The sequence below is a fragment of the Hemibagrus wyckioides genome, linkage group LG24 (genome assembly GCF_019097595.1).
Source record: "Hemibagrus wyckioides isolate EC202008001 linkage group LG24, SWU_Hwy_1.0, whole genome shotgun sequence".
Lineage (NCBI taxonomy): Eukaryota > Metazoa > Chordata > Actinopteri > Siluriformes > Bagridae > Hemibagrus > Hemibagrus wyckioides.
Window position 1 is genome coordinate 3,810,653 of NC_080733.1, and position 27,744 is coordinate 3,838,396.

The 27,744-nt window shown below is 39.3% G+C and overlaps 1 protein-coding gene across 1 annotated transcript; it reads right to left on the minus strand.

The window, feature by feature from the left end:
* Positions 1-345: 345 nt before the first annotated feature.
* Positions 346-27,744, minus strand: ints1 (integrator complex subunit 1). Its single transcript, XM_058378061.1, has 48 exons — positions 27,645-27,744; positions 26,363-26,446; positions 25,984-26,271; positions 25,630-25,826; positions 25,420-25,557; positions 25,156-25,315; positions 24,653-24,758; positions 24,319-24,505; positions 24,070-24,215; positions 23,823-23,964; positions 22,857-23,033; positions 22,541-22,649; positions 21,909-22,029; positions 21,484-21,561; positions 21,242-21,399; positions 21,060-21,156; positions 20,067-20,158; positions 19,923-19,983; positions 18,871-19,068; positions 18,611-18,740; positions 17,809-17,988; positions 17,299-17,448; positions 16,527-16,706; positions 16,224-16,328; positions 15,958-16,125; positions 15,704-15,815; positions 14,870-15,028; positions 14,636-14,782; positions 14,292-14,390; positions 14,047-14,171; positions 13,106-13,360; positions 12,458-12,614; positions 12,175-12,306; positions 11,370-11,550; positions 10,895-11,021; positions 10,659-10,789; positions 10,490-10,577; positions 9,610-9,857; positions 6,497-6,626; positions 6,129-6,262; positions 5,720-5,912; positions 3,769-3,890; positions 3,563-3,672; positions 3,366-3,482; positions 3,219-3,289; positions 3,041-3,132; positions 851-960; positions 346-661 (listed from the first exon to the last, which is right to left on the minus strand). Exons 2-48 carry the CDS (start codon positions 26,415-26,417, stop codon positions 546-548), a joined length of 6,579 nt encoding a protein of 2,192 aa, XP_058234044.1. The 5' UTR covers positions 26,418-26,446; positions 27,645-27,744; the 3' UTR covers positions 346-545.

Here is a 27,744-nt window from a genome sequence, read left to right on the forward strand (position 1 = left end):
GATCTTCATCCAGTTGCCTTCAAACAGACAAAGAGGTTTTTCAGATGAAGTGACACCAGCCGAAAACAACTCACACTTTCATGGCAAATTGGCTTCCATTAGAGCAGTGTAGCATAGCAGAAATTTCGTCAGGGACGCAAAAGTGGGGGAGAGCCAAGAAAACTTAGCGTGACTCATTTCTAAGCATTCAGTAGGAGTTCAATGCCCTGCTCTGCTGTTCCACGAACAATAGACTGAAATAAACTGGGATCCCTTAAACGAGATGGTGAAAATATGATCTCGATAAACCGCCGCCATGGCTGTGAGTGAGAGGAACAACTCGAGAACTTTTTCAGACATCTTTTTTTGTTTATTATTCAAAGTACTCTATAAAGACAGATGACAGCAAAAACATCATTTAAGACAAATAACAAGACAAAATGTTTAAATGCACTGATGTTAATTTTTTTTTCATTGATTTAGCATGACCTTCACATTTAAGGCAGCTAAAATCACACAAATCCTGAACCAAAATGTGTTTAGACTAAAACAGCCAAACTGAAGGCCTATGTTGTAGCCTCCATGTGCAGGACCTTCATGGATTCTGCGATCACAGAGCTGGTGTCTATCTGGCCATAGATCCCCACTACGAAGGCCTTGTGGAGCAGAATTTCAGCGTGCTCTACAGAAAACACAAACACACACACACACACACACAGGAGAATTCAGAAGGTATGTCATTAGTTATTACGTTACTGAAGGAATTTTTCATATGGACTCCAGCCAAGAAAGCAAGGGGGAAAAACCTGAAATCTTCTGGACAACTGCACAATCATTTCTCACAAGTTTGTGAAAGAAATATGTACATTACCTTGACAGAGGAGCACATATTCTGGAAGGTTCCTCAGGGCTGTTTGGATAACATCAAAGTTCCCACTGCCTAGGCAGTACATGTAAGTGGGCAGGAAGTCTGACGCCAGACTACATGAAACCAAGAAAGAAAATGCAGATGGATATTTTTCAAGATAGTGAGAGTTGTAACAGAGTCCCAGTGTGTGATCTAATGTGTTATTTTAATACTGACTTTTTTGAAAATACTGCACTTCTGCATCACAACAATGTGAGAAATGTCAATGGCATTGATGATAATGACAACAGGTCTCATTTATCAAGCTGGATACAAATGGAAATCTACATAAATCATTCGTATAAACACATAAAAATTTAGCATTCATGGAAAAAAGCTCTCTTCAGCCCTCTTCCTGCTCCTGAGGATGTATAAATATACATAGTACTTTTATTAAATGTACAAACTGCTGTAAAACCTGACCTGATCGACGAACAAATCACATAAAATGCATGGATTACTGCACTATTGTATCAGCTATATACTGTAGAGTTTAACCTGTTAATTATTATTTACAGAGTTTATCTTATCCTGAATGGCTAATAGAACAGCTTTAGAGTCTCCATCGAAAATGACATCCTCCAGGTGGTTCATTAGATCAGGGACTAAAAGCACCAGTTTATGAAAACTAATTGTTTTATATTATTTATCTTAATTAAAAAATATAAAGTGAGCCAACAGAAGTAAAGTCAAATAAAAGAAATCTTTTAATTATGATAAAAGAAATAGGGGAGTATAAAAAGAGGACAGGCCGGTCTGTCCACGCAGAGCCACAAGCTGTAAACAAACACCTCAACTGAAGGAAGATGTAGTGCTCACTTATTATTAACATTATTCATCATTAAATATTTTTATTAATATAGATACGGGTCAAAATAATATTCACTTCTCTGTTTCAGGCTTGACCCTGATCGTACATTTCCTGCTCTCTGAATACTTGACCTTTTATGGAGTTTTGTGGGCGTCGCTACATGCAAATGAGCTATGTCAGAAATACACTTTGCACTTCATCAGCATACACACACGAAAATTTCTGTTCACTTTGTCTTACACATTTAACATTTACACACGAAGACAGATGACTGAGACCTTTCTAAAGTCCTGTTCAGACTGGACTGATTTTACCCGGGCAGTTGGAGTAATGTAATTAAAACACGTGTTTCTCTGTGATTTTAGTCCTGCTCAAATAAGTCAGAGTGTCAGTGTTTGTTTTACGGACTGAGGGGGAACCCCAGGTAATATATATCCTGTTGTTAAAGCTTCTTTTATATTCTGTGGCAAAAGACACTTCATTTCATGAAGAGCTCTTCTCAGCAATAAAATATAGACGGAATTTTAAAAGACTTGCCTGAAGAGCAAATTTTCTCTGGGTTTTAGGTCCAGTTTTATCCCACAGAAAGAGTATGATTTTTTTTTAATTCCTTTTGGATTTTGCAATATATGCAGGAATGTGCAAAGAGACTCTTTCATGCACAGATTTTATAATAAACCTGTTATCATTTCAGGCTTCACCATCAACTTGTGTTCGTGTTTTTTTTTTTTTTAAAAGGTCACTTTATACCATGATAACCTTGTTTAAAAATATTACACCAGGGGTATTTTAAACCATAACACTGCAAGAAGAATGTGTATGTGGTTCCTTGGGTGGTGAATTACATCCAGAAAAAAAACTGGATAATACTTATTACGTCTAGAACAGTGCTGTGGCCTGGGTTTGGGTTTGATACCCAGGCAGGGAACTAACCCGGCCACCAAGATGTTCATTCTCAGTGCCGGTCTCAAGCCCGGATAAAATGCAGCTACTAGGTTCATGTAGATAACAAGTAAAGGTAGGAGAGGATATCATTGTGTATGTGTGTGCCTAATTCATCATAGACCTGAGCCAAATTGCGTGCGTGACTAGTGTTGTACTTGAGTTTCTATATGCTGTATAACTGCATAACTCAGTAATATCCTTTTCTCTCTGTATTCCAACTTGATTATGTATCAATTGTATATTTCAGTCTCGTTCTCTCTTTCATAAAATATATTATGGTATCAGTGCCAGCTTTTCTTCACCAGTGCATTCCACAAACAGTGATCATGGTACCTGACCCCATTTGTGGTAAAATAATATTTGTGTAGGTTTGTACTACATTAATACCGCTGGCTCACCTGGGAGTGTTCTGAATGCAGCGCAGTGCGAGACTAAAGGCCATGTTGCGACACAGTTCCTCCGGCGAGCTCATCAACCTCTGCAGATCATTCTGTAAGAACGCACGGTCCCATTCAGGGGCATAACATTTGGCATAACACACATTCTTTAGTGGCAGACTTGATTTATCGGGCTTACCACAAAATACTGGATTATTTCCGGATTCCTCTTCGACTTCTCATCCACCTCAGTCAGGACGTCCAGGACATCTGACAAAAGAGACAAAAAGTTCATTTTTGCATTTATCCACTTACAATAAACTGAAGAGGTTTTTTTGTTTTTTACCTTCAATGGCTTCCCCTTCAGCAAGCTTCTTCAGGTACTTGGTCATATCCGCTGAGCTGAGTGATGTAGAGGCTGAGATACTGACCAGAGGCAAGGAACCGGAGGACGAGTCCTCAGCTAAACGCAAGAGAGGTTATTTTAATCAGAATGAGTGGGCATATGGTTTTAATTCTGCTTTGAGATGAAATATAAATCACCATCTTTGTCTTCTGCAATGACGTCTGAGGAGCCCATCTTTACAGGCAGAGTGAGACCGGCTAGCAGGGATTTCAGCTGCACAAGGTCAGGATTCTCTGATGCCAGACCCCTGTAATAGAGAGAGAAAGAAATTATGGCACACAGCACACATTCTTCTAAACACATATATATATATATATATATAAAATATGAATGTATCTCTTACTGTAAAATATCAGAGTGCTTCTGAAGATAAGGCACTGCAGCTGCTGCGTCATGAGTAATGTATTTCTGAATGAACTGCACAAACTTGTTAATGACCGGTGTACGGGATAATCTTCTGAAGTTCTGAAAACAAAGCAGATTAGATGTCAGAAAAAAAACAAGTTAGCAAGTTATAAGCTGTTGAATTTATTATAATTCATTTAATACTTCCTGTTATAAAATTTTATACTAAACTAAATGTAAGATTAGACAATTTATTTTATTTCATGCATCATATTTTCTTATTTTTATTTTAATTCTTCATAGAATTAAATTCTTCAAATCAGCAAAATCCTCTTAAAGACCATTTCCATGCTCTAAGAAAAAGGTCAGAAATTATTTTAATAATAATAATCTAATAGGAACTATTATAATATTAATCGTAGACAATATTTAAGATGTTTTGATTAATAGTCATTTTTGCAACACATTAGTAAATATTAATAAATCCTTATTAACATTGTTTTTTTGTTTTGTTTTTTTAAAAAAAACATCCTTTAAAGGAATTATCCAGTTTGTGTGATATCCGTTCACAATCAGTCTGAAACTGAAGCACTCCAGAGTTTTACATGTCTACACAGGTATTGAATATTTACATGTAGATTTCTCTGAGTAACAGAAATCCATCTCTTATGAAACGGAATTATTAGGGATTTGTGGTTTAATTTGACAAAAACCTTTATTAAAAACATAAAAACAAAACAAAACAAAGAAAAACAAGAAATAAAACAGATAAACATTTTAATCCTGTAATGAGAAAATGGGAAGAAAACTTGTTTGTGCTTCAAATTACTTTGAATAACTTCTCTTAAAAGATAAAAAGTTTTACATTTTTTTATTTTGCATATTTTATTTGTTAAAATTGATAATATTATTATTTTACATTTTTTTATTTTGCATATTTTATTTGTTAAAATTGGTAATATTTTACATTTTTTTATTTTGCATATTTTATTTGTTAAAATTGGTAATATTATTTTACACTTTTTATTTTGCATATTTTATTTGTTAAAATTGGTAATATGATTATTTTACATTTTATTTCTTAAAATTGGTAATATTATTTTACATTTTTTATTTTGCATATTTTATTTGTTAAAATTGTTAATATGATCATTTTACATTTTATTTCTTAAAATTGGTAATATGATTATTTTACATTTTTTTATTTTGCATATTTTATTTGTTAAAATTAGTAATATGATTATTTTACATTTCTTAAAATTGGCAATATGATATTTTACATTTTTTTATTTTGCATATTTTATTTGTTAAAATTGGTAATATGATTATTTTACATTTTTTTTATTTTGCATATTTTATTTGTTAAAATTAGTAATATGATTATTTTACATTTTATTTCTTAAAATTGGTAATATGATTATTTAACATTTTTTTATTTTGCATATTTTATTTGTTAAAATTAGTAATATGATTATATTACATTTTTTTTATTTTGCATATTTTATTTGTTAAAATTAGTAATATGATTATATTACATTTTTTTTATTTTGCATATTTTATTTGTTAAAATTGGTAATATGATTATTATGGAGAAACATGTCAAAATCTGTGGTAACCTTCACCCACACTGCAGATGCCGTTTATATTAGGTTGAAAAAATAAGTATTCCTGTAACACTTCAAAAAGCACTCATATGTTTACCTAAAACCTTTATTAATAAAATGACTTAAATATAAGAAGCTGCTACAGTGTTATAAACTATAATCCAAATTTAATGTTAAATATTCCTGTCCATCAGTATCTAGGTATTGTGGATTGATGCACAGCCCAGTAAAACACAGTTCCATGTACTTTAGTATTAAATGTCTATAACCACATGACTCTCAGTGATCTGATTCTGTTTCAGACATGAATTGTGAAACTAGTTCAACAAAAACTCCATACACTACCTGTAAGACTTTAATATAGGACAGCAAGCAGTCCTGCAGCGCCCTCTGGTGGTCTGGGTGAAAGACTCGCGGTTGCAGCAACTCCAGGATGGCCAGGACATCACTGAAAAATGTCAGATGGTGCTGCTGTCTGAACTCCTGCAGGTTCAGATGGATACGGCCATGCAAGAGAGCAGCAACCATAGGCAGGTGTCTGGAGAGAGAGCGTGAGAGAAAGCGAGAGAGAGGGAGAGAGAGAGAGAGCATGTGAGGGAGAGAGAGAGCGTGAGAGAGAGCAAGAGAGAGAGAGCGTGAGAGAGAGAGAGAGAGAGAGAGAGAGAGCACAGAGCGTTGTTGTTGACCTAGACTATTAGAAAACAGCTAATTCTGTTGATGATCTATAGAATGTGGAGGAACAGTATAAGCACACCTGAGCAGAAGGACAGGATGAGACACAGCCAGCCTCCTGCAGGCCAGGGTAGCGTCTGACACACGACTCTCTGCCGATTTGGAGTCTCCTGTGTCTGCCATAAGTGTGATGAGACGATGCACCAGGATGTCCAGCTGTATAAGAAAACAAACATGAAGAATGCAGTGAAAAGTAGCATGAAGGAAGCAGTGAAACAAACACTTCACATCCTGTGTTCTGTTCTCACTTCTGTATTTATGGTGATAGGTTTCCAAAATTTGTTTCAAATTACCCGGCTGTGACACTTCAACTCATCTGTTAACACTCTAGTAAAAGTCACTTGAACATCATCTCTAAGAGAAAAACCATCTTCAGCAATGTGCCAGTACCTTGCAGGTGCTCCCGTCGGCAGCGGCCTCGCCGCTGAGTGTAGCATCGGGCAGATGTACGTGCTGGATGACCTCAGGAAACTGGAGGTATATCTGCAGCAGCAGGTTCTCACACCTTCTGCTCATCACACTGCAAAAGATGTTTAGATGCTTTACTTTAAACATTCACTTTGACAACACTGTAGTTTCCCACAAGAAATGTAGCTTCTTCTGTATAATTGTATTATCTGGGAATCAGTTCGAGTTCATGAACAGACTGGAGGGGGGTTGCTGTTTTTAATATGATGTAATCACGTATCATTTTCCACTGTAATTAAATTTTCCCTCATGTTCCTGGCTGCTGTTGGTTACAATTCAACCTTCAGTCTGGCGAGAAATATTAAAGGCTACAAGAATTTAGATATTTGAGGGCAGAGAGTTCACAGTCTCACCGGATTAACAGACATTATATATGTATATATCTCAATGTAACAGGCAATACATCTTTTATGCTTACGTGTGGTTAGAATAATCTAAAAGCCACTACAGGACATGTTTTAGAAACATGCCTCAGCAGTCAGTTTACTGTTTCTTATTATGTGGAGAAAAATCTTAAACAGGATCCATCTGGTAGATTAAAATCTAAGATCATCTTGATGTTAATTAATCCAAATATTCCTTTATTACAACACTAAAACTGCATCCAAAGATATTATCTATGCTGCCATGAAGGCAATCCCGAATCAGGAGAGTGGGTCTAATCTAATTTTTATGTAATAAATGACTTACCAAGTCTGAAAGTCTGAATAAAAAACACAAAAACACACAGCCTGGCCAAAAAAAAAAAAAAAAAGGAGACACACAAATATTTCATTGGACCACCATTTGCTTTCGATGAGCTCATGCAATGTCTAAGCTGATCCAATTTCTATCCAAAGTTGCATTCATTGCTTGCCAAGATCTTGTATTGGTGATGGGAGACTGACCGCTCCTCCATCACATCCCAGAGATTCTGAACGGGATTAAGGTCTGGTGACAAATCTATGTGTGAAAAATATTGCTGAATCTAGACCTGACCGACTAAAGCAACCCCATATCAGAACACTGCCCCCACAGGCTTGTACACCATCATGGGTGCATCACTTCATCCGCCTCTCTTCATAACCTGAAGCTTCCATCACTCTTGAACAGGGTAAATCTGACCTCATGACCTTTTTCCATTGCTCCAGATTCCAGTCTTTATGCGCCCCAGCAAATTGAAGCCTTTTTTCCCCCAATTAGCCTCACTGATAAGTAGCTTTCTTAAGGCTACAAAGCAGTTTTAGTCCCAGTCTCTTGAATTCTCATCACGTTATGGATGGTGAAATGCTCTTAATTTCACTATTAAACACAGCCCTGAGTTCTACTGTTGTTTTTTTTTATAGTCTGATTTCATTAAAGTTTAAGTAATTTCCGATCACGATCATTCAAGATTTTTCTTCCTTAAAGATGTGGTTTCATCCCAGTCCTTCCAGGTTTTAATCATTCATTGAACCTAATTTCAGGTTCAATGTACATCTGTGTGATCAGGCAGTGTACATCTGTGTGTAAATGATTTTTGATTACTGCATTAATGTTAGGTACTTAACTTCTAGTTTACTAATCTATCGATGTAAATAAGCTTGCAGTCTACACAATTTTCTAAGCATCTTAAACCATTTTTTGTGTTTTGTGGGCTTTTTTGTTATATATAATCCCACTTTAGTCCATTTCCCAGGTTGTAACACTGCAAAGAATAGAAACTCTTCCACAACAGCACTGCTCTCTACACAATATTGCCATTTATCATAATTCACACTAACTTTATGTCGGTGTAACTAATACATTGTTAGTGTTTTCAGTGTCTGAATGATGGTGCCTCAAACAGCTAACCAGGTATTCCAGTAGCTTTGTACAGAAGCTGTGATTCAGGTGTCATCTGTGTACACAGTACATACTTTCAAGCTGAACAAAAGCTGATCTCTTTATAAGAGGAAATGCAGGAAAAACTACAATGTGGTCACTTATGATGGTAAACAATAAGCCCTAAAAAAACAAAACAAAAAAAAAAACAATAGATACTGTCCATCCAACAAAGCCTGTGTTATGACTTGACAGAAAAGAGCACAGAATAATAGCTGGTCATAGGTCTGACCACTGGTTCTGTTTCATTCTTTGGAGAGTAATTGAGGCCTACCAGAACAATAATCGTGCTCTCAGGCAGCAAAACGCAGAGAGATCGCCAAACCAGGGAAATTGGTAATCCTACACAAAGCTAAAGATGGCACACATGGTTTCTCTGTCCTTCCTCGTTCCCACCGCGAGCTCCGTGACCAACACGGTCGCATGACTCTCAATTTGTAAGAACTCACAAGAATTCATGACTAATTTGAAAACGCTTTGGGTTAGCAGTTTGTGCTTTTCTTATAACTTCACTTTATGAAGCCTGACTCGAATTGCTTTAATTCTAATTGCTACTTTTATGTCGGATCAATGTAGTAAAATAATAATAATAATTCTCGTTGTTAACTTCCCAAGCCTGACCTTGACCAAACCCTCACCCTCGTTATGGAGCTTTAATAGCTAAAGGCAGGATGATAAGAGGTGCTGGCCTTTGGCAAAAGGAAGTGCCCTGTAATCTTTGACAGTCACAGCATAAGGAAGCGGCAGGAGAATTAATCCTCTATGCCTTCATCAGTCTGTGGCGAGCAAACTCCTTGATATCAAAGCACCATGCAATTCCCATTCTTACTTCACTACAAGAACTAATTATGCTGTGCGCTCTGCTTCCAAACTACAGTTCATGACAGACAGGGTATTCGTGGCACAGAGGGCAATAACATAAGCTCTGTGCATGAATAAACATGAATGGCTGTAAAAGAACAGCAAGCAAAAGTTAGGGAATAATGAAGTCTGCATGTCTCTGGAGACCTTTTTGTTTGAATCTATTTCAAATCTTTTAGTCAAGCCTATAATTTTAAGGTTAGTTAGAATAATGTGCAATTTCTTTTTTCTAAAACTCAAATTCCTGCAGCGTTTAAATAGCTAAAGAACCTGGTCTATAGCAGAGATATGAACTAGTTCTGTGCTTGAAGAGGGGAATGTAGAAGTCATACCTATCCCCCCACTTCTTGATGCAGTTAAGGAGGTACTCGCAGACGGTGTGGACATTCTGGGGGTCACTGTGGCAGCAGCTGTGCAGCAGGGGCAGACGGGACTGGATGAGAGAACAGGATGCTTGGTCCAGTGTTTCATCAGCTTTGCCTGTGTCTCGCCAGCTCAGCTCTGACTCCCACAGGATGAGATCCACCAGACTGATCAACTCATCAATGGTCAGCTTCAAGACAAACTTCTCTGTGCGTTTCTGGAGGAGGAGCAGTGTTTATTATTGTTAATTAAAATAAGATTTAATTCTCTGTATCCTGCCAGGGTCATGTTGGAATTGGTGTTGCAAGGTATAATAGATGCAATTAAAAGTAAAACAAGAGCAAAAACTCACTGAAGATAAAGTGTACATGTTTTCCAGGATCCAAATGCACACAGGAACAAACACTGTCCTGTGTAAGTGTAATCACTACAATCTTAAAGTGTTGAAATTTCTTATTGTATTTTACTGATGCTGATTAGATAAGATTAGATTAGATTAGTGTGTGTTAACACTATCCAGTTCATGCCAAACACTTATGACAGAATAGGTATCCAAAATAAACTGAGAACACGTGCTAAAGTAAACCCATGTTCTGGTCCCAAGCAGCTGGCTGTGAGATTGGTCCCATGTAATTTGTTACACAGTCAGCAGAGGGCTCCACAACTGCTCCTTTAAATTCATAATCTATGATAAGAGTTATAGTTACGTTTCTCCTAACATGGCTTTCATGTGATTACACTTCAACTGTTTTTTGGCCACATATGCATTTTATAATCTAGCTTATGCTTAGTTGCTGATTCATGTGTTATATAACAATAATAAGATTTTTTTTGTGGGCTACATCTTACCTGCGGAGTTTTCTGGTCTCTGCCCTGCCAGATGCGAGGGATGTGACTGCAAGCCCACAAGAAATCTAGAGCTGAGGAGGGATCCACGCTGGAGACATACGAACACATCAAATGACCCAGTGGCTCATATGAAGAATGAGTGTGCAGTTAGTAAAGCGTATGTGCTCACCTGTGCTCTTTAGGTTTGTTAAGTAGTGTGGTGATGCACTGGTGCAAAGTGCTCCAGTTGGACTGGTGAATGAGCAGAGCCAGCAGGTAGGGCCTGTAGGAAGGGACTGCACACACTCCAGACCCTTTACCCTATTTAAACACACACACACAAACTAACTAAAACATTCAGACAAGTAAATGCAGTCAAATTTGCCCACACAGGCTGGACATGTACAGATGGACAGATAAAGGTACCGTATTCAGCGAGAAGAGTAATTTCTGCTGGAGGTCAGAGCACACAGAGGTCACCTCCGGGTCAAGCAACTCCAGCCAATCAACCAATAGCCCCGAGCTGGAGCTGGTTCTCTTCCCCTCAGAAATGCTAGAACACACACACACACACACACACACAGAGATGTTATTATAAGTCTGTATTGAAACAGACCACACTGGCTCTTGCGAGTTCTGGTGTAGAAAAAGCAGAGCGCTGAAATAAATAGCTAATGCATGCATTTCTATTTTACTTCATGCAGCAAACTGTAATAAAACACTTCCTTAATAATAAACAAACAGCCATGAGATTTATTGTGGTATGAGGTCTTAAAAAAAAAAAAAAAAAAAGAACAGAAGAGGTGAACATCAACTGACACTACTTTTTAGGTTTTAGTTTATAATTATATGACAAGAAGAATTTCTCCACAGGAATGTTATGGGCATCAACCCTGCTTACGTTTTAGAGTCTGCCTCCAGCTTCACCCCTCTCTCCTCTGTCTCCTGTAGCAGCAACAAGATCACCATGGCAACAGGACCAGCTGTGTTACCGGGGGCTCCCGTCTCCATGCCAACAGTCATGAGTAGGGACAGCAGCTCTTCCAGGTATGGTGACTTCACCTCCATTAATCCCTGTAGGACTAGAATACATGCGCGCGCACACACACGCACACAGCATATATAACACAATGCGGTTTCTATTCTGACTATTGCGAAATGCTCCCAGGCTGCTCAGAAAAACAACCCAGCAAAGCTCAAGGCCAATCCCACATGGTTAAACCTAAGATCCTCTGTAATTGCTTTCTCCAGTAAACCTCCAACCCCCCCCACAGTCTTACCAAAAACCTTTATAGCTTTCATAGACTGCGACTGATGGCCAGCACTGTTCTCCCTGGACATAAACAAGTCTGAAGAGGCCTTGTGGGGTTTTTTTTTTACCCCCTGTGTGTGGCTGTTTTAATCTTTGTGCTGGTTTGAATTTAGATGTCGGAGGCCAAAGTCATAACGAGAAATAAACACAAAGCCACAACTCAGAACATAGAAGTTTTTTGGAGAAAGTGAGTAACACTGCTATTGGCTAACAGCAGCACAAGAATTCGCAATAGCTATTAAACTGCTGAGGAGGCTTAAATTCAAGCAGGTTCAAGGCTATCCTATCAGAAATGTTACAACCAGACCGAGATAATCATGACAGTGCTCAGAAACAGTACATGTTTGGTCATCTTATGGTTCTGACAGAATAGATTTTTTGAACAGTGAGGTACCTTTCCTGATGAGTTCAGGCTCAGCATTGCACTTCTCCCCAGCTCGTAGCGAGGCGATGATGCCCCTCACAGCCACCTCTGAGTCCCGCCTGTATGCGAGTGCCTCTGCCAGGTGCAGGAAACCTGTACGTACTGACACCAGAATCATTGAAGCAAATGTTACTATTATGGCTACACACAAATTAGTGTGCTGCTCATCAGCATAACTAAACCACATAACAGTAACCAGATAACAGCTATTAATATAACACAGAATACTGCTATTGACTGAAGTTCTGCTCACCATCTGTGATGTGATGCTTGTGAGAATATTGTGCAACCAGAGACTTCAGCAGGTTGCTAAGTGAGCCTGCCTCCAGTGAAGAGCTTTCCAACCAGGTTAACATCTGCATGATCACCTTAAAGAAGAGCGAGCTGAAAGCCACATCATGGGATGCACTCTGCAGACAGACAGAAAGATAGACATGTCAGTTTATGTAATGATGACGGTGCTCAGAAATGGTATGTGTTTTATAACCATATGATAAGCACAAAGAGATGACTTTTATTTTAAGAACATCATTTTCTGGGACTTTTTCCAGGATGATCTCCATGACTTAAATGGCTGCTCTTGTTTATGGAAAGTCATTTCATAACAATATTGTTACACCACAGCCAGAAGATGCTGCTGGATAAAACATTTCTTGAAGTTGCTCAAGTTGTCTTGCCCTAACAATTTAACATTCATCTGTGTACATGTGACACTATAAACACTGTAGACCCAATATAAAAAAATAATACTACGTAAGCTAAACTAAGATGTGCCTTATCCTGATGGCTTACTATTTACAAAGTGATTTTCACATTATTTTATTTACCATTTTTTTCCACCCCAAAAATTTTCCAAAAGCTAGTCTATAAATTAAAAATAGTTTTCCTGATGATTTCCTACCTGGTAGAGGTGCAGCTGGCGCAGCAGAGGGCAGGAGAAGGCGTGGCTATGATGCATCGCCACGACTAGTGGTCCGGCGTGTGCCGACCCAAGCAGTGCTGCTAGAGCCTGCAAGACCCGTGCAGCTGTGCCACCCTGCTGGCCCTTTCCCTGTCGTGCCCGTAATACTTCCTGAGCTAGAAGCTGCTGCAGGGACAAAGCCAGAGGGCGGGATGGGGGCGTGGGCCAGCGCGGGTCCATCTTCACAGGGAACACCTGTACACAGAACAAACAGTCCGATACCTGTCCGAGTACAGTAAACTGCTGCCAGGTCTTAGTTTGTTCAGTCATCTTGACAATCAAGCCAATGAACAATTCCTTACTGTTCAAAATTTAATACAAAATTCAGAGTAAAAAAGTCACAGTAAGTGTTTAAAAATACTAAAGTCTACTACTTATTTTATAAACAATTTTTATAAACATAAAACCTAAAATAATAATAATAAACAAATCAACTAAGTTACTTTAACTGAAGTATACACACAAGTCCTATATATAAAACAACTCCTATATATAACTATAAGTGTAACACGCAGACACAGGTCAAGAGCTTCAGTTAATGTTCACATTAAACATCAGAGCAGGTGACCTCTGTGACTTTACCCATGGCAGGGCTGTTGGTACCAGATGGGCTGGTTTCAGTATTTCAGAAACTGCTGATCTCCAGGGAATTTCACACACACAACAGTCTCTAGAGTTTACACAGAATGCCACCATCTGGCACCAACAACCATGTCACAGTTAAAGTCACCATTCTGATGTTTGTTGAACACTACCTGAAGCTCTTGACTGTGTTGCTTCTGCATGACTGGCTGCATTAATATACAGGTGTTCATAAAATGCATGGTGAGGCACATGCTATACATTAATACAGTAAAGATCAACAAGAGCATCAACAGTACCTGCAGGAGTACAGTAGTGAGATCGTCGTCAGGGCTGATGACAGGCACCTGACTCACGGCTCTCATCTTCACTGAGCTGTGTGGAGTTTCCACTGTCACTTTCACCCTGCTCGGCTCTGCACTGTCTGCAAGGTGATAACGGCCATGTAAGTACATCACAGATCCATGCAGCCACGTAGATAAATTCCCATACCAAACATTTAGTGGTGCAAAGGTGAGTAAATGTCAATGACTCTACTGCTGACCTCTGCACGGTGGAAGTGATGCACTGAGTAAACTGTGGAACGTGTGTCCGCCTGTCGCTCCTCTCTCATGCTGCACCTCCACCAGATGAGCCATGTAATCTGTCACAGTATGAAAACATGGTTAGATGTACATGCCTTTTGCAGTAATACAGTATAGATACATGTGAGTAGATGGTTTTATATAGAAAAAGCTTATGAGCACCCTTATAAGTAAGTATAAACACTCTTGAGCTATTTTTTCCTACATTTTATGAAATAATATGCTCATTAATGATCCTTTTATATATATTTGCTATGCAGCATATAGCAGTATTTAGGTGATATTCATGCTGGATTGTCCTCACTCTTATCCATGATGTTCTGCTCCAGTGTCTGTGGGTCATGGGAAACGGCTTGGTCCAAGTACTGCAGCAGTTTGCTCATACTGGACACGGGAATGCCGAAGGACTGCACGAACAGTAGCAGCTGCTGTGGTTCCAAATCCTGCAGTGCTTTAAGGAGAGAAAGATGTGATCGCACTTATGATCACAAATGGTTAAACAAAGGACTTCATTTGCTATATCTGAAGTAATGCTTACCTGCATCAACCAATCGGGATACTTCTGAGCGGATCATCCTCAGTTTTAACCAATCGGGTAAGAGAAGAGCTTCCTCTGAGGTGTCCACCAGGAAAGCTGTTGGAAGGGGCTTTTTATCAGGGAACCAGATTTCTAGCAGGGTATAGAAGTCACTTTCACCTGTTAAAGAAAAACAAAAGTACACACTGTAAGTCCATGCAGTACAGAATAAACTACTACACAGACTAATGTCTGAAAATAAATATCCCTTTTACATCTACTTCTCTCAGTGATGAACATAACCTCTGCTTTTCTCTGTACACCTCCATAAAATCTGACAAAATTGAGGAAGTGGTAATAATTCATTATTACCAAATAGTGAATATTAAATGAGCATTTCAGATCTGCCAAGATACACAATTTTGTGTAGGAGCAGAACACAAAAATATGCCAAAAGAAGTATCTTCAGTCAATCAACACTATTTATATAGCATTAACTCTTCTTTCTTCTATGAAAACAAGGATAAGCCAATCAACATGTATATCTTGAATGATTGACACTTATGTAGGTGTTTCAAGCTCTTCTCTTTAGGCTACTGAATTGATTTTTTTTGTAGTTTAATAATTTACAATATTTACTTTGGATGTAACAGAATTATTTCAGCTGATAATAGTCAAAACAATCTTTCAGGTTCTGGGGGAAACTAGGAAACAAAAAAAGTTTATATATAAAACTATGATGTGGGGTTAACTGTTGAAAAAGCTAAATCTATCTCCTTTGGCTAAATAAGACATTTGTGGATATTCTGATCAATCAATTTTCAGACGGAAATGAGACACAAAGATTCGGCGTACCTTTGGGTGGTCCTAAAGTGAGCAGAATGACCATGGCATGGACAACTAGGATGTGCATTGTAGCCGTTTCTCCTGTTGTCCAGCGGAGAAATACCTGATCCTGAGACTCAGACTGTTTAATCCAACAGAAAGGAGTTAGATTAGTTTATTTAAATTAGATTATTTTGTTTTGGGCCAATTAGCACAAAACAAAAAAGACTACGCTATTTCCAGAAGAGTAGATGACTATAATGCATAAACTTCATTGTGCTGACCCAGCTGTAAAGATCCTCTCCTTCCTTGGTCTTCCTCATGCGACAGATGTAGGTGGAGAAGATGGATATAAGGGCAACGAGTGTGGCGTCTGACTCTGGCCTGCATGAGTGCTTTGAGAATAGACTGTTCATGATGGTGGAGCGCTCCACAATCAGCCGGGCTACATCCTACACACGGACAAACGACGCATATGTACACTTATAGACACTGCGTTTCTTACTTATCAATCTTATGCATTATTTCACAGTATTAAATGAAATCTCACCAGTGCCAGATCATTGTGCAGGCTCTGCTCCCCTACTGGTGCATGCTGGGAGAGGTAAATCAGGTAGGCACTTATGGTCTGAGGATCAGTCTCCATGTGAATGGCCTTCGGAAGAGACATGAAAATCAGCATTTATACAGACATGTGAAACTAGACAAAAAGAAATGCTGACCATTTTTTTTATTTTAAAGTACTTGCTTTACTTAAGCCTAATCTGGTCTATTTCAGCAAATCTTCCTAGCACATCCTGTTAATACATATATGGTAATGATAAGTATTATATAAGCCAGATTTCAGACTGACCTGCTGAAGGGCGTTGGCCGTCATACCCCTCACGCTGTCAAATAATGGCAGCTTGGGCAGGTCCTGCAGGAGCCACTGATAGGCAGGAAGCAGCTCTGCATCCCTGGAGTCATCTTCCATCAGCTGATCACGCTCCTCTCCATCCTTAATCCCTCCCTCAGAGAGTACCAAGGACAGACCCTACAAGCGAGGAAGTACCGGACGCAAGAAATTAACACTGATGCAATACTTGAGCAACATGAGCACATTAACTGCTAAATTACAGCTGTCATCAGTGTTAACGTAAGCACGGTAGGGGATCCAATACTTATCAGCAGGTTCCTGCTCATCTAAGTGTATGATGCAAGTCACTAATGTGTTTATTAAGGGAAAAAAACAGCTTACTAGGATGAAACAAGTGGAGTTTAGAGACAAAACTGGAAGGCTGCAGACTAGAACAAATTAAATATGCAACATTTTAATACTCAGTGCTCTTACACAAGAAGCAATGATAGTTTCAGAGGGATATACAGCCGACAACAGGATTACTAGCACTATTCTTTCAAAGGAGCAAGAGAAAATCTTTGTTGGTGGAAAATCTACAAAATGCAGCACCTGCACTTACAGGACTTACAACTGCAGTTATTCTCCCCAGATGAGAGCCAAATATTTATTGTGAGGATGTGAGTCATTCTAAATCCAGTGTTTTCGGGGAACCACATTATGTTAACATTAGTCATTGTCTTAATTCTGGATTTGTCTGGACATGCCCGTTTCGGCTGTTCTTTACTACCTTCATGGCAAGCACTCGGGATGCCACCTGAGAGGAGCTGAGTCTGCGCAGGAAGTAGTCCAGCACCTCGCAGGTCGTATGCTCATCTGCCTTAGGCCCCAGCAGCAGATCCTGTAGCCGGCCTAGGAGTTGTCTCTGCTTCTGCTGCCTCTGTATGGATATAGCAGTATTGCTTTTACAGTATATCTAACAACAGGGATTAGAAGACTTACAAGAAATGCATGGCAACACTATAGGTGATTTTTGAAAGATAATGAATAACCTTTAAAAGATTCTGCAAGCAAGGAATAGAAATCACTCTGCAAAGAAAATGCATGCCCTGGAAATAAATACACAGGTTTCTGGACAAACGAAGTGTTTGGTTTTATTTATTATTGGCTTCCTATAAGTATAGTAGATTATCATGCATCATTAAAGCAAAACAAATCAAAACATTTTGTTAATGATAACTGACACCAATAGCTATTATTTACAGTTAGGTTTAATTAAGAAGAGTACAGTATACAGCACCTGTCTTTTCTTTGCTTTCTGTTCTTTGCTCTCTCCTTCTTCTTCATCATCAGCAGATGTGGTGTTGTCAGCTGCATCATGAAGGAGGAATTCACACAGGCATTGAACAGGCAGCACATCCAACGACCCCTCACTGGACTGCACCAGGTCGGCCAGCCACGGCATGGACTGAGACGATGCCTGGACAAACATCAGAAGACAGCAGGGATTCAATCAGACTTAACAACAGAGGCAGAAAAGTGAGGAGGACAGATTAACCACCATTCTAGTTTATCTTAGAATTTTTGGGGTAAAGGATGATTGCCTGGGGGAGAGAGAAATCTCTTTGTCAGAGAGGCTAAGTCAATAACAAGCTAACTAACATATAGGTATGTGGCAGCAGAACAGGGAGGATCGGATGATCTGCTGTTTGTTGATGGACTGTATACTAGTACTCATCTATACTAGTTTATTCAGTTTTCAGCATTACAAAAATGGATGTCGTTAATGATGCGCAGACACAAAACTTTATGTGGTCAGTCCTGCGTGTCAGTCTTCAGCAATGGCAGCAGCAATTATACAGTCACAGGAAATTCAGAATACAGATTTTTTTGGTTAATTCTTTGCTATTTTTTTTCACAGAGAATTCCAACATGCTATCAAAACTGTCTAATGCAGCTGACAGCAGAGAATTGCAACCCACTAGTGAGGTATTCATCATTTTTTCAAGTCTCATCAGAATAGCAAACGAAAACTGTAATTTTAGAAATAAGGCACCGATGAATACTCTGTCACTAATGAATCTGACATCATGACAGCTCACCTGTCTCTGGATGATGTTGAGTAGGAAGTCTGGGTTGCGGCTGCGGCACAGTAGATGCCCTAAGCGCAGTGACTGGTTCAGACTCTTCAGCTGTTCCTGGATGTGTGGTGGTGGTCTGCGTGGTGGACCCCTGAGATGATGTACGCACAGACACATATGTATAGTATAGAGTCAACGATACCCATCGCAAACAGGTCTATTACTGGAACTCAACTGCAAATTAACCGTGTCTTCCTAACTGATCACGTCTGGACACTTACTTTGGCGCCAGGCTGGTAAGCTGGCACAGCAGCAGGCTGCTGCTCTCTGTGATGGTCAGCTTGGTGGACGCAGCCGCCAGGTGGCTTTCGAAGGCCACAATCTCTTGGCGCTCCTTCTGGGAGATCTGTAGCTCATGGCTAATCATCTCTGCTTTCGTCTCCTCATCAGCCACCGTGCATGGTGGATAGGAGTAGTTGCTGTACGCAGGTTGATTGAGAATATTAATGAGTTTTAGAGCTTGTGGTGTGGTTCATTAATATTACTGTGATGAAAATGTTGTCACGACTGCATTAAATGGACCAAAAAAGTACACTACATTTATATTGCTAAACATTTTGATTATGATACGCTTTTAAATACTTCAGAACAAAATGTGGAACCTGTGATGGGTCCCAGTTAAAGATAAAGATTTGTTTTCATAAAGCTTTCATGCATATTATGGGTTTTTCCACAAATTGTGAAAATGATTGACAAATAAAATATTAAATGCCTCTAGATGTTCCAGATTTTTATCCATTTTATTCCAAGGGAAACTTTTTAACGAGACGAATAGACAAACTGCTTCATGGAACTAATTTTGCCCTGGACTCATGTCTTCCATTCTCAATATCTAAAATCCTAGGATTACCGAAATGAAACACCATTAATGCTGGATTTCATACTAATAAACTCAACATAAAATTCAACAGCCTCAACCTGACTGACAAACAGATGTGACAATATGTTAATGCAGCAGCAAACAGGGAACATTAGTTAGGTTACTGCATGTCAAGAAGCTTCTGTGTTTATTTATGAAAATGTTCATACAGCTACAGAACAAATACCAGGTAATCAATCATAGCTATTTCCTTTGTTTATACATCAACTTGTTGTGTTTCAAGGACAAAAGTCCATGACTGGCATGTTAGTAGGGCATTAGTAGGCTGGAATGTAGCACTAGGCCAAGTCATTAGTACTGTGGACTTTAAGATTAAAACATAGACAGTAGAAATATAGCCTCATTTAAAAATAACGCCTAGGCATTCCCAGAGAGAAATAAGTATTTTCTTACTTGGTCATGACCATCTCCATAAGCATTTTCAGAGTGGGGTATCCATCCCAAGCTGGCAGACCTACAAAGAATGAATGAAGTCTATGTAGCCGTGTTTAAAGGTTATTACAATGTCAGAGAACTGCAGAAATCTGAAGTCCTCACCAATTTTCTGTGGGTTGAAGGCTGCCACCACAAGCAGCAGAAGCCAAGCTTTCCAGTAGAGCGTTGATATGGCTAGATTTGGAGGCTGATACCTGAAACATTTCAGTACAGCTTAAATCAACAAAAACAAACCATCATGGTCATGAGCTCAAGCTCTTGAGCAAGGCATTTTACAGTCTCTGCTCCAGGATGCTATATCTTGGCTGACCCTGCACTCTGTTCACTAACTAGGATATGTGAGGATCTACACTATGATCATGAGATAAACCAAATCAAAGTGTTATTATTTCTGAATAATTTCCCAAACCTAAACTGTACAGTTTATCATTTTCCCTTCTCCCTTTTAATCTGGAGTACTCCCTGGGTCCTTTCTAAGAAACCTGCACCCATAAGTCATGCAGCTAGGTTGACTCATTATATGTTTGCGTATTTAAACAGATCTTTATGTAAAATTATGTAACACAGTTATGTAAAATATAACATGTGTGCCTCCACAGGGTTACAGGCAGCTCCAATCTCTCAAGGAAGACACTGCACACACACTCACACACCCATTCACACACTAAGGACAATTTAGAGATGCCAATCAGCCTACAACGCCCGTCTTCGGACTGGGGGAGGAAACTGGAGGAACTGGAGGAAGAACTTCGCACACACGGGACGGTGGGGGGGAATCAAACACCCAACCCCGGAGGTGTGAGGCAAAGGTAAAGTAATTTTCAGACAAAATATATGAACCTGATAAAACAGACAAGTAAAATACAATGTAGAAAGTAAAATAAATAAAAGACATTATTTCAATTTTTTGTGTTATTATTTCTTAGTCATGTTTACCCATATCCAACCAGCTCCTATTTCATTTTGTACATATTTTACACACCTGAAAACATTCTTATACCCCTTCCAATACACATACTTTTTTGCAGACCACATGTCAGATGCAGATCTACACTTGGATTTTGTTTTTTATTATGAATAACTAATGACTGTTACCCTGCAGGGAGCTGGATGTTCTCTGGGTGATGGTATGTACACAAGTTCAGGACAGCATCGATGATCTGAATCCTCTCCACATGCAACACATTCAAATCTACAAAAAGAAGGCAGAGGGCCAGCTCGAGATCACTCAAAGTCAGCAGAATGAAATATTCTAGAGAATGAATGATCCGCGCTACCATCTGACTGCGCTCCTGCGGCTCTCTTCACTAAGTGATCAGCCAGCTCCATGGCGTCAGCAGGGCCCAAAGGCAGATCTCGAGACAGGCCGATCACCAGGATGCGCATCAGTGTGTCCTCCAGCAAGGGAACCTCTGAACACAGCCGCAGGAAAAAACTGACCAGACAGAGAAGAGAGAGCATTAGCGATAGCATTCTTGAATCATAGCAAATCTTGTGCAAGAGAATGATGAGGGCTTACTTTCTGTCACTTTCAGGAGGCCAGTTATCCCACTTGTAATATGTCTCAGGCTGCTCTGTGAACAACACTTTGTGGAGGCTGTCGACAGCAGGCAAACACACAACACACACAGATCCAAAACATTAGCTACAGCATATAGAGAACATACAGAACACTGTCATTGTGATAATCTATAGAAGATAAACCAATAAGACTCATATCTAGATTATTCATATTACGATTAAAACAGTATTATCTTTTCCTACATACAGTTTCAGTTCCACTTCTAAATATTTCAAACTGTTTTAAGGTCATGTTTTTACTATGTGCTGCCTTTTATGTGCAAAATGCACTAGATGAATATGTTTTTAAATGACCTATTTTAGATGTCCTGTTAATAGTTATAAGACTATACTGATGCAAGTAACAGTCAGTCTCCCAAATACCAGTGCACGTAGTCTTTAGGTCCCAGTTTGCTGATAGACGGAACCACGGTGTGCAGCCACCACACAGCGTCTCTCTGGATGGCAGCAATCTGGTTCTGAAAAGCTCTAAGAACTTCCAGATCTGATACAATAGCAAACAGACATCAGAACATGAACACCAATAATTAGGATCAGGGCTTTAACATGTGATAAACAAAACCAATAGCAATAAATGATATTATGAATAATGCTGAATAATAATATAGCATTCACTGCATCATTTCGTTTAGAAGTAAAATACATTTAATGGAAATTGTGGAGAACAGAAAGTGTTGTATCCTTTGGGAATACTTTTACTGAACTGTTTTTTATAGAGAACTGAACATTTCTCTATACCTACATACATAAATATCTATTTTATACACATACACACACATTATATAAATATAAATATATATTAAAAGTATATGGACACCTGACTATCACACTTCTAACAAGCTCCATACATCCTGGAAAACTTTTCATTGAATACTGGTGCATGGCTATAGGGATTTGTGTTGTAGCTTTTGAATCCTAAATCAGTCACAGAAATTAATAGATAGTCATTTATCAAAGTTAGCAACATATACAGTATTACACAAACAGAAACTTACTCTTCTTTTCGCCCTTGTCCCATGCAATACCAGCTTCTTTGACCTGTGCTGTGATACTGAGCATCATGGACACTGTTAACAAATCTGTCACCTGGATAACAAAACGCTCCTGCATGCAAGGAAAGAAATAAAAATAGAAATCTTATTTCACTGTAAACATGCTAATACTGAGAAAGCAGCTCGGCTTTAGGCAGAGTGAGACCCTTCCACTTAGTGCTTTCTAGTTTTATATTTATGTTAAATCCATGCATTTGTGAATAAAACAGTTCTCTATAAATGGCCTCCATAATCAACACACAATGTGGAAGACGCTCACTTTAAACTCCATGTCTGCATAGGAGGCCTCCTTCCTCTCCTGCATGAGGCCCAGACAGAAAGACTGGAAGTTGATCTCATGCTTGGTCTGCTTGATGATCTCTCTGAGCAGGGCACGAGATGCCCGCAGGTAATCATCCTTGTTGGTCAGCAGATCCTGGAACACCATGGCCAGGAACTGGATGGAGAAAGAAAGTTTATAATCAATAGGACAGTGATGCAGCAGACAATAAAACTGATGAGACTGTATTCTCGTGAGCTTAAGTTGCTCTGAATGCGACTTTATGTACACAGCATTCAATTCAACCAATATACTTACATACATACAAGTCAACAAAAATACTAAACATCCAGGTAGTTTCAACAGCAGTAAAGTTTATTAAACATTTTCCTAACATAAATGAATGTGTGGGGGTCTGGGAAAACCCTTAATGTGGTGACACTCTGACATTTTCTACCATGTCAGAAAATGTCAGGCTTTCCAGAACTGAAATACACTACATGGATAAACGTTTGCAGACACCTGACTGCCCCACCCAAATGTTGCTCTTCCCTAAAACTGTTGCCACAAAGTTCTTGTTTCTTCAATTGTCTGTTTTTCACTAAAAGCATCTGCTAGGGCAGTGGTAGCTCAAGAATCAAGGCTCTGGGTTACTACTTGGAAGGTCCTAGCATTGCCAAGCTGTCACTGTTGGCTCCAAATGTGTTGTATCATGACTGATGCTGTGCTCTTCCACTAGCTGTGTAGCAAGCTATATTAGGCTAACAAAATATTTCACCATGCTGTAATGTATATGTGATAAATAAACACTTTTTTTTGTTCTTAAATAAATAAATAAATGTAAACGCAAACTATTCACTTTGATATTGTTTAAAACAGGACTACAGAGAAAAATATTAAAACGTCACAATCATACTATGAATTGAGAAAAAAAAAATTCATTTTAGTAGTGTGTATGAGGCTCACCTTCGGGGCCTGCTCTGGGCTGTGCTGCAGGACAGTATGAAGCACTTGCATGTTGTTAGGATTTCTGGCATTGGACAACTCATTAAAGATCACAAGTTTAATCATGGTGCCCAAGTTATCTCTGTGTGCATTCAGGAGCTCCCTGCAATACCGACAAGTACCACATGAACATCAGAATACAACAAACAGTGAAATCTGGCAAAAATGGGCAACCTAAATCCTGAAGAACTGGAGGAGAATGGCTTACCGGACACACAGCATGTAATGATTGAGGAGGACTTTTGGCTTAAGACGGATCTTGATGAGGTTGGAGATCACGTCCATGTCGTCAGCTCCATGGGTTCTACAGTTCATGCACAGAGACATGAGGAGGTCCTGCGCTGGTCTTGTCAGCTATAACAAAATCACAAAGAACCAGAGCATTACATCATCTTTATCTTTCCTAAACCAGTGACATAAACCCTCTCGAAAAAAGTCGGAGAATTTTTTTTCTTGCCTTTGGATTCTGCAGCCACATCTCCAGCCTCTGCACAGCCATCAGTCTAACCTCCTTGTATCCGCAGGTGGCCGTTAGTAGACGCAGAAGGTTCCTTGACACGTTGTCCATGGGCTGCCTGCGGTTCAGTTGGTCTCTTAATACATCCAGCACATAGTCCTCCACACTATCTGCCAACTCATCGTACCTAAATGAATGCGAGTCAGTCATAAGAAAAAAATGCACAAAAGTCACTGAACTGAAACACAGACATATCTGTAATATTATATGAACTACAGGCAGCGGTACTAAAACATATGGACGTAACGCTGAGACATCTGTAATAGTTCAGTACCTGGGCATGATCTGTCCTTCATCTTCAGGACTAAGCTTCTCCTCTGCAATTAGAAGCTCAGTTTGATTGTCATCCTCATCCGGAGTGGAAGGGTGGGGACTGTTTCCTGAAAAAACAAAGTAGAACCTTTAATCATTTAACCATGCATTACATTTCATTTCATTCCTTAACCAGAAACCATAGCAAATCCTTCTACAGTCTTGACATCACATCACTGGTTTGTATACTATATCACATAAGTTTAGGAAATGTGACTAATATCAGTGAACAGTGCACAAAGTGATCAGGGAAAAGAACCAACCAGATAAAAAACAGGACTATTTAGATATTTAAATCAAAGGTGCTGGTAATTGCCATCAGTTTCCTCTTAGTAACACTACATGTCAGCTAGATATCTCTAAAAAGGGACTGCTATGTAACACACAAAAATTGTGACAGTCATTTACTGCTTCTCCCTGTGTTTATGTAGCCCATATGACTTTCTTCACTAGTGAATGGCGTACCTGCGCTGAGGTCTCCTCCGGAACGGCCCGTTTCAGTCTGCAGAAGCATGGTCTTTGGCGGCATCTTGGTGTTAAACGCAGTCTGTATGTTGTCTACGAAGGTTTTACAGTGAGAGCTATCCACCCAGATTCTCTCACCAAGAGAGTCCTCAATGTAGACCTGATGAAAACAAAACACACATGAATATAAAAACATTTCATTCATCCAGAATGAAGGATGATCATTAAGGTCACTGGACAAGCATGTGCAAACTAGCTACTTACTTTGACAAAGATCTCAGGCCAGTTTTCATCTTCTTCGTACGCTGCCATCAGCAAATTGCACGCCAGAACAGACACCAGGCTGTTCCCCTTAGCTTTAAAGTTAATAGAGGCATCACGCCGAAGGAGGCTGCACAAAGCCTGTACCAGGACACACAACAAAATCAAGAGGCTGACAGAAATAATGAAAACCGCCATATAAACAATGCCAACCTCGATGACTCCTTCAGTCGCAAACACGTTGGGTTTGATCTTGGCGAGGAACATGAGACTGAGGTAGAGGGTGATGTCAGGCTTGGCCCGGTTCATCTTCAGCTGTTTGACCGCACCACACAGCAGTCCTTCAATACGCTCATCGTTGCCTTCAGCCTCTGCTGCCTCAATCTCGTCTAGTAATACAGCCGGAGGAACTGCAAAACCATCACAGAACTTAGAAAATAATCCAGGCCTTAAGTGTTCATAATTGAAAAAAATAAACCCTTCAATATCATTCAAAAAACTTTACAAGCCAACAAAATGTAAACAAACTTAATTCATTAGCACTAACTAAATCCTACACTGCCTCACCCTCAATAGGCACCACAGATGGCTCTTTGATCGAGGGTGAAATTGCTCTTTTGTCAACAGCTGCTACTTCAGTAAGACGTGAGAGTGCACTGGGTGGATTGGGAGGGTGTTTGGGACGTTTCGTCAGGTTGGACAGGCCTGAAGAGGATGGCAAAGATGATGAAGCCTCTCTCTTGCGGTCTGGTGGCAAACCTGTGGATGCTGGTTTGAGTAGAGCTGGGTTTGCTTTAGTCTCACTGGCCTGGCTTTTGGCCCCCAAAGCGATGAAGTCTCCTGGAGGAGGGTGACCTAAGAAGCAGCACAGAAAGAGAATGTGAAATTCTTTTCTACAAAAACAGTCTCTTCAGCACTTTCATTACTAACACATGAAATCACATACCTGAGGTTTTGGCACCACTAGGGCGCCTAATGCTGGTCGGCTTCGGCCGATTCATGATGTAAGACGCGGATCAATAATCGTGATCTGTCAAGCACAGCAACAGTAGAGTGATAAATGTTATTGTTAAACGATAAACAGTGATGTCCAGTTTCCATCTGGGAGGTTTTAAATCACACTGATTTTGGACTGCTTCGTTTAATTTGTGAGAATGGTAAAATTAGTTGCACAGACTCAGTTGTTAAGGCTTTGGGTTACTGATCAGAAGGTTGTGAGTTCAAACCCTCACCTCACCAAGCTACTAGTATAGGGTTTTTGAGCAAGGCCCTTAAACCTCGCCTGCACAGTTGTATCCTGTCACTTTTGGCTGAAATATTAGCAAATGTGAATGCTCTGGGATAGTTTACAGTAAAATAAGATCAATCAAAACTGATTTTAGTCACTAAATGACCAAAATATCATGGACACCTGACCATCACAGACTTATGTGCTTGTTGAACATCCCATTCCTCTTTGCTGTTATAATTATCTCCACTCTTTTTTTCTCTGAAGGTTTTCCACTAGATGTTGGAGCGTGGCTGTGGGGATTAGTGATTCATCAGATTACTCATTCAGCTACAAGAGCATTAGTGAAATCAGACACTGATGTTGTAAGAGTGAGGAGGTCTGGAGATCAGAGTCAGGGTTCTGCAGGTTCTTCCACTCCAACCTTCTCACACCATGTCTTCATGTTGCTCTGTGCTTTGAGTCTGTTATCTCTGTTGAAGGTACAATGTAATGCTAAAGCATAGAGAAACATTCTAGACAATTGTGTTTATCTGATTTTGTGGTCAGTCTGAGGAAGAAGCGCATAAGGGTGAGATGGTCAGCTGTCCCCAAAGCTGACATTTAGTGAACTTGACCCAGAAGATGCAGAATAATCAGTTAATATCAAAATTAGGTAGAGTAAAACTACACGGTATATATACATATACATATATACATATATATATATATATATATATATATATATATATATATATATATATATATATATATATATATATATATATATATATATATCACCTGTTTAAATAAAATCCAAAATAAAGAACTATCTTAAACACCTCGAGCAGAACTGTCTTAGAAGCAAACAATGCTAGGTAGCATTAACATATCAGTTAAGCTATTTTATCTATGATTAACAGTAGAATTTCCCGAAGTGTATAAACCATTAACAACTTATTAAGCCCATAATGGCGGCTGTATTTAAAAACAGTTATTATAACGTTTTATAAAGATTTACTTATGTTTTTCACTGCCGCTGCTCCATGGTAAAACGCTCTTCTTCTCGGTAAAGCCTGTGACCGTGCGGCTCGTGAGCTGAGCTGCGCCGCCTCGTGCAC

Coding starts and splice junctions, on each gene's coding strand:
- ints1 (XM_058378061.1), bottom strand. CDS start 26,417: ATGAATCGGCCGAAGCCGACCAGCATTAGGCGCCCTAGTGGTGCCAAA. Junction 16,126..16,223: donor TGCACAATGATCTGGCACTG/GTGAGATTTCAT, acceptor GTCCGTGTGTAG/GATGTAGCCCGGCTGATTGT. Junction 3,133..3,218: donor AAATAATCCAGTATTTTGTG/GTAAGCCCGATA, acceptor GCGTTCTTACAG/AATGATCTGCAGAGGTTGAT.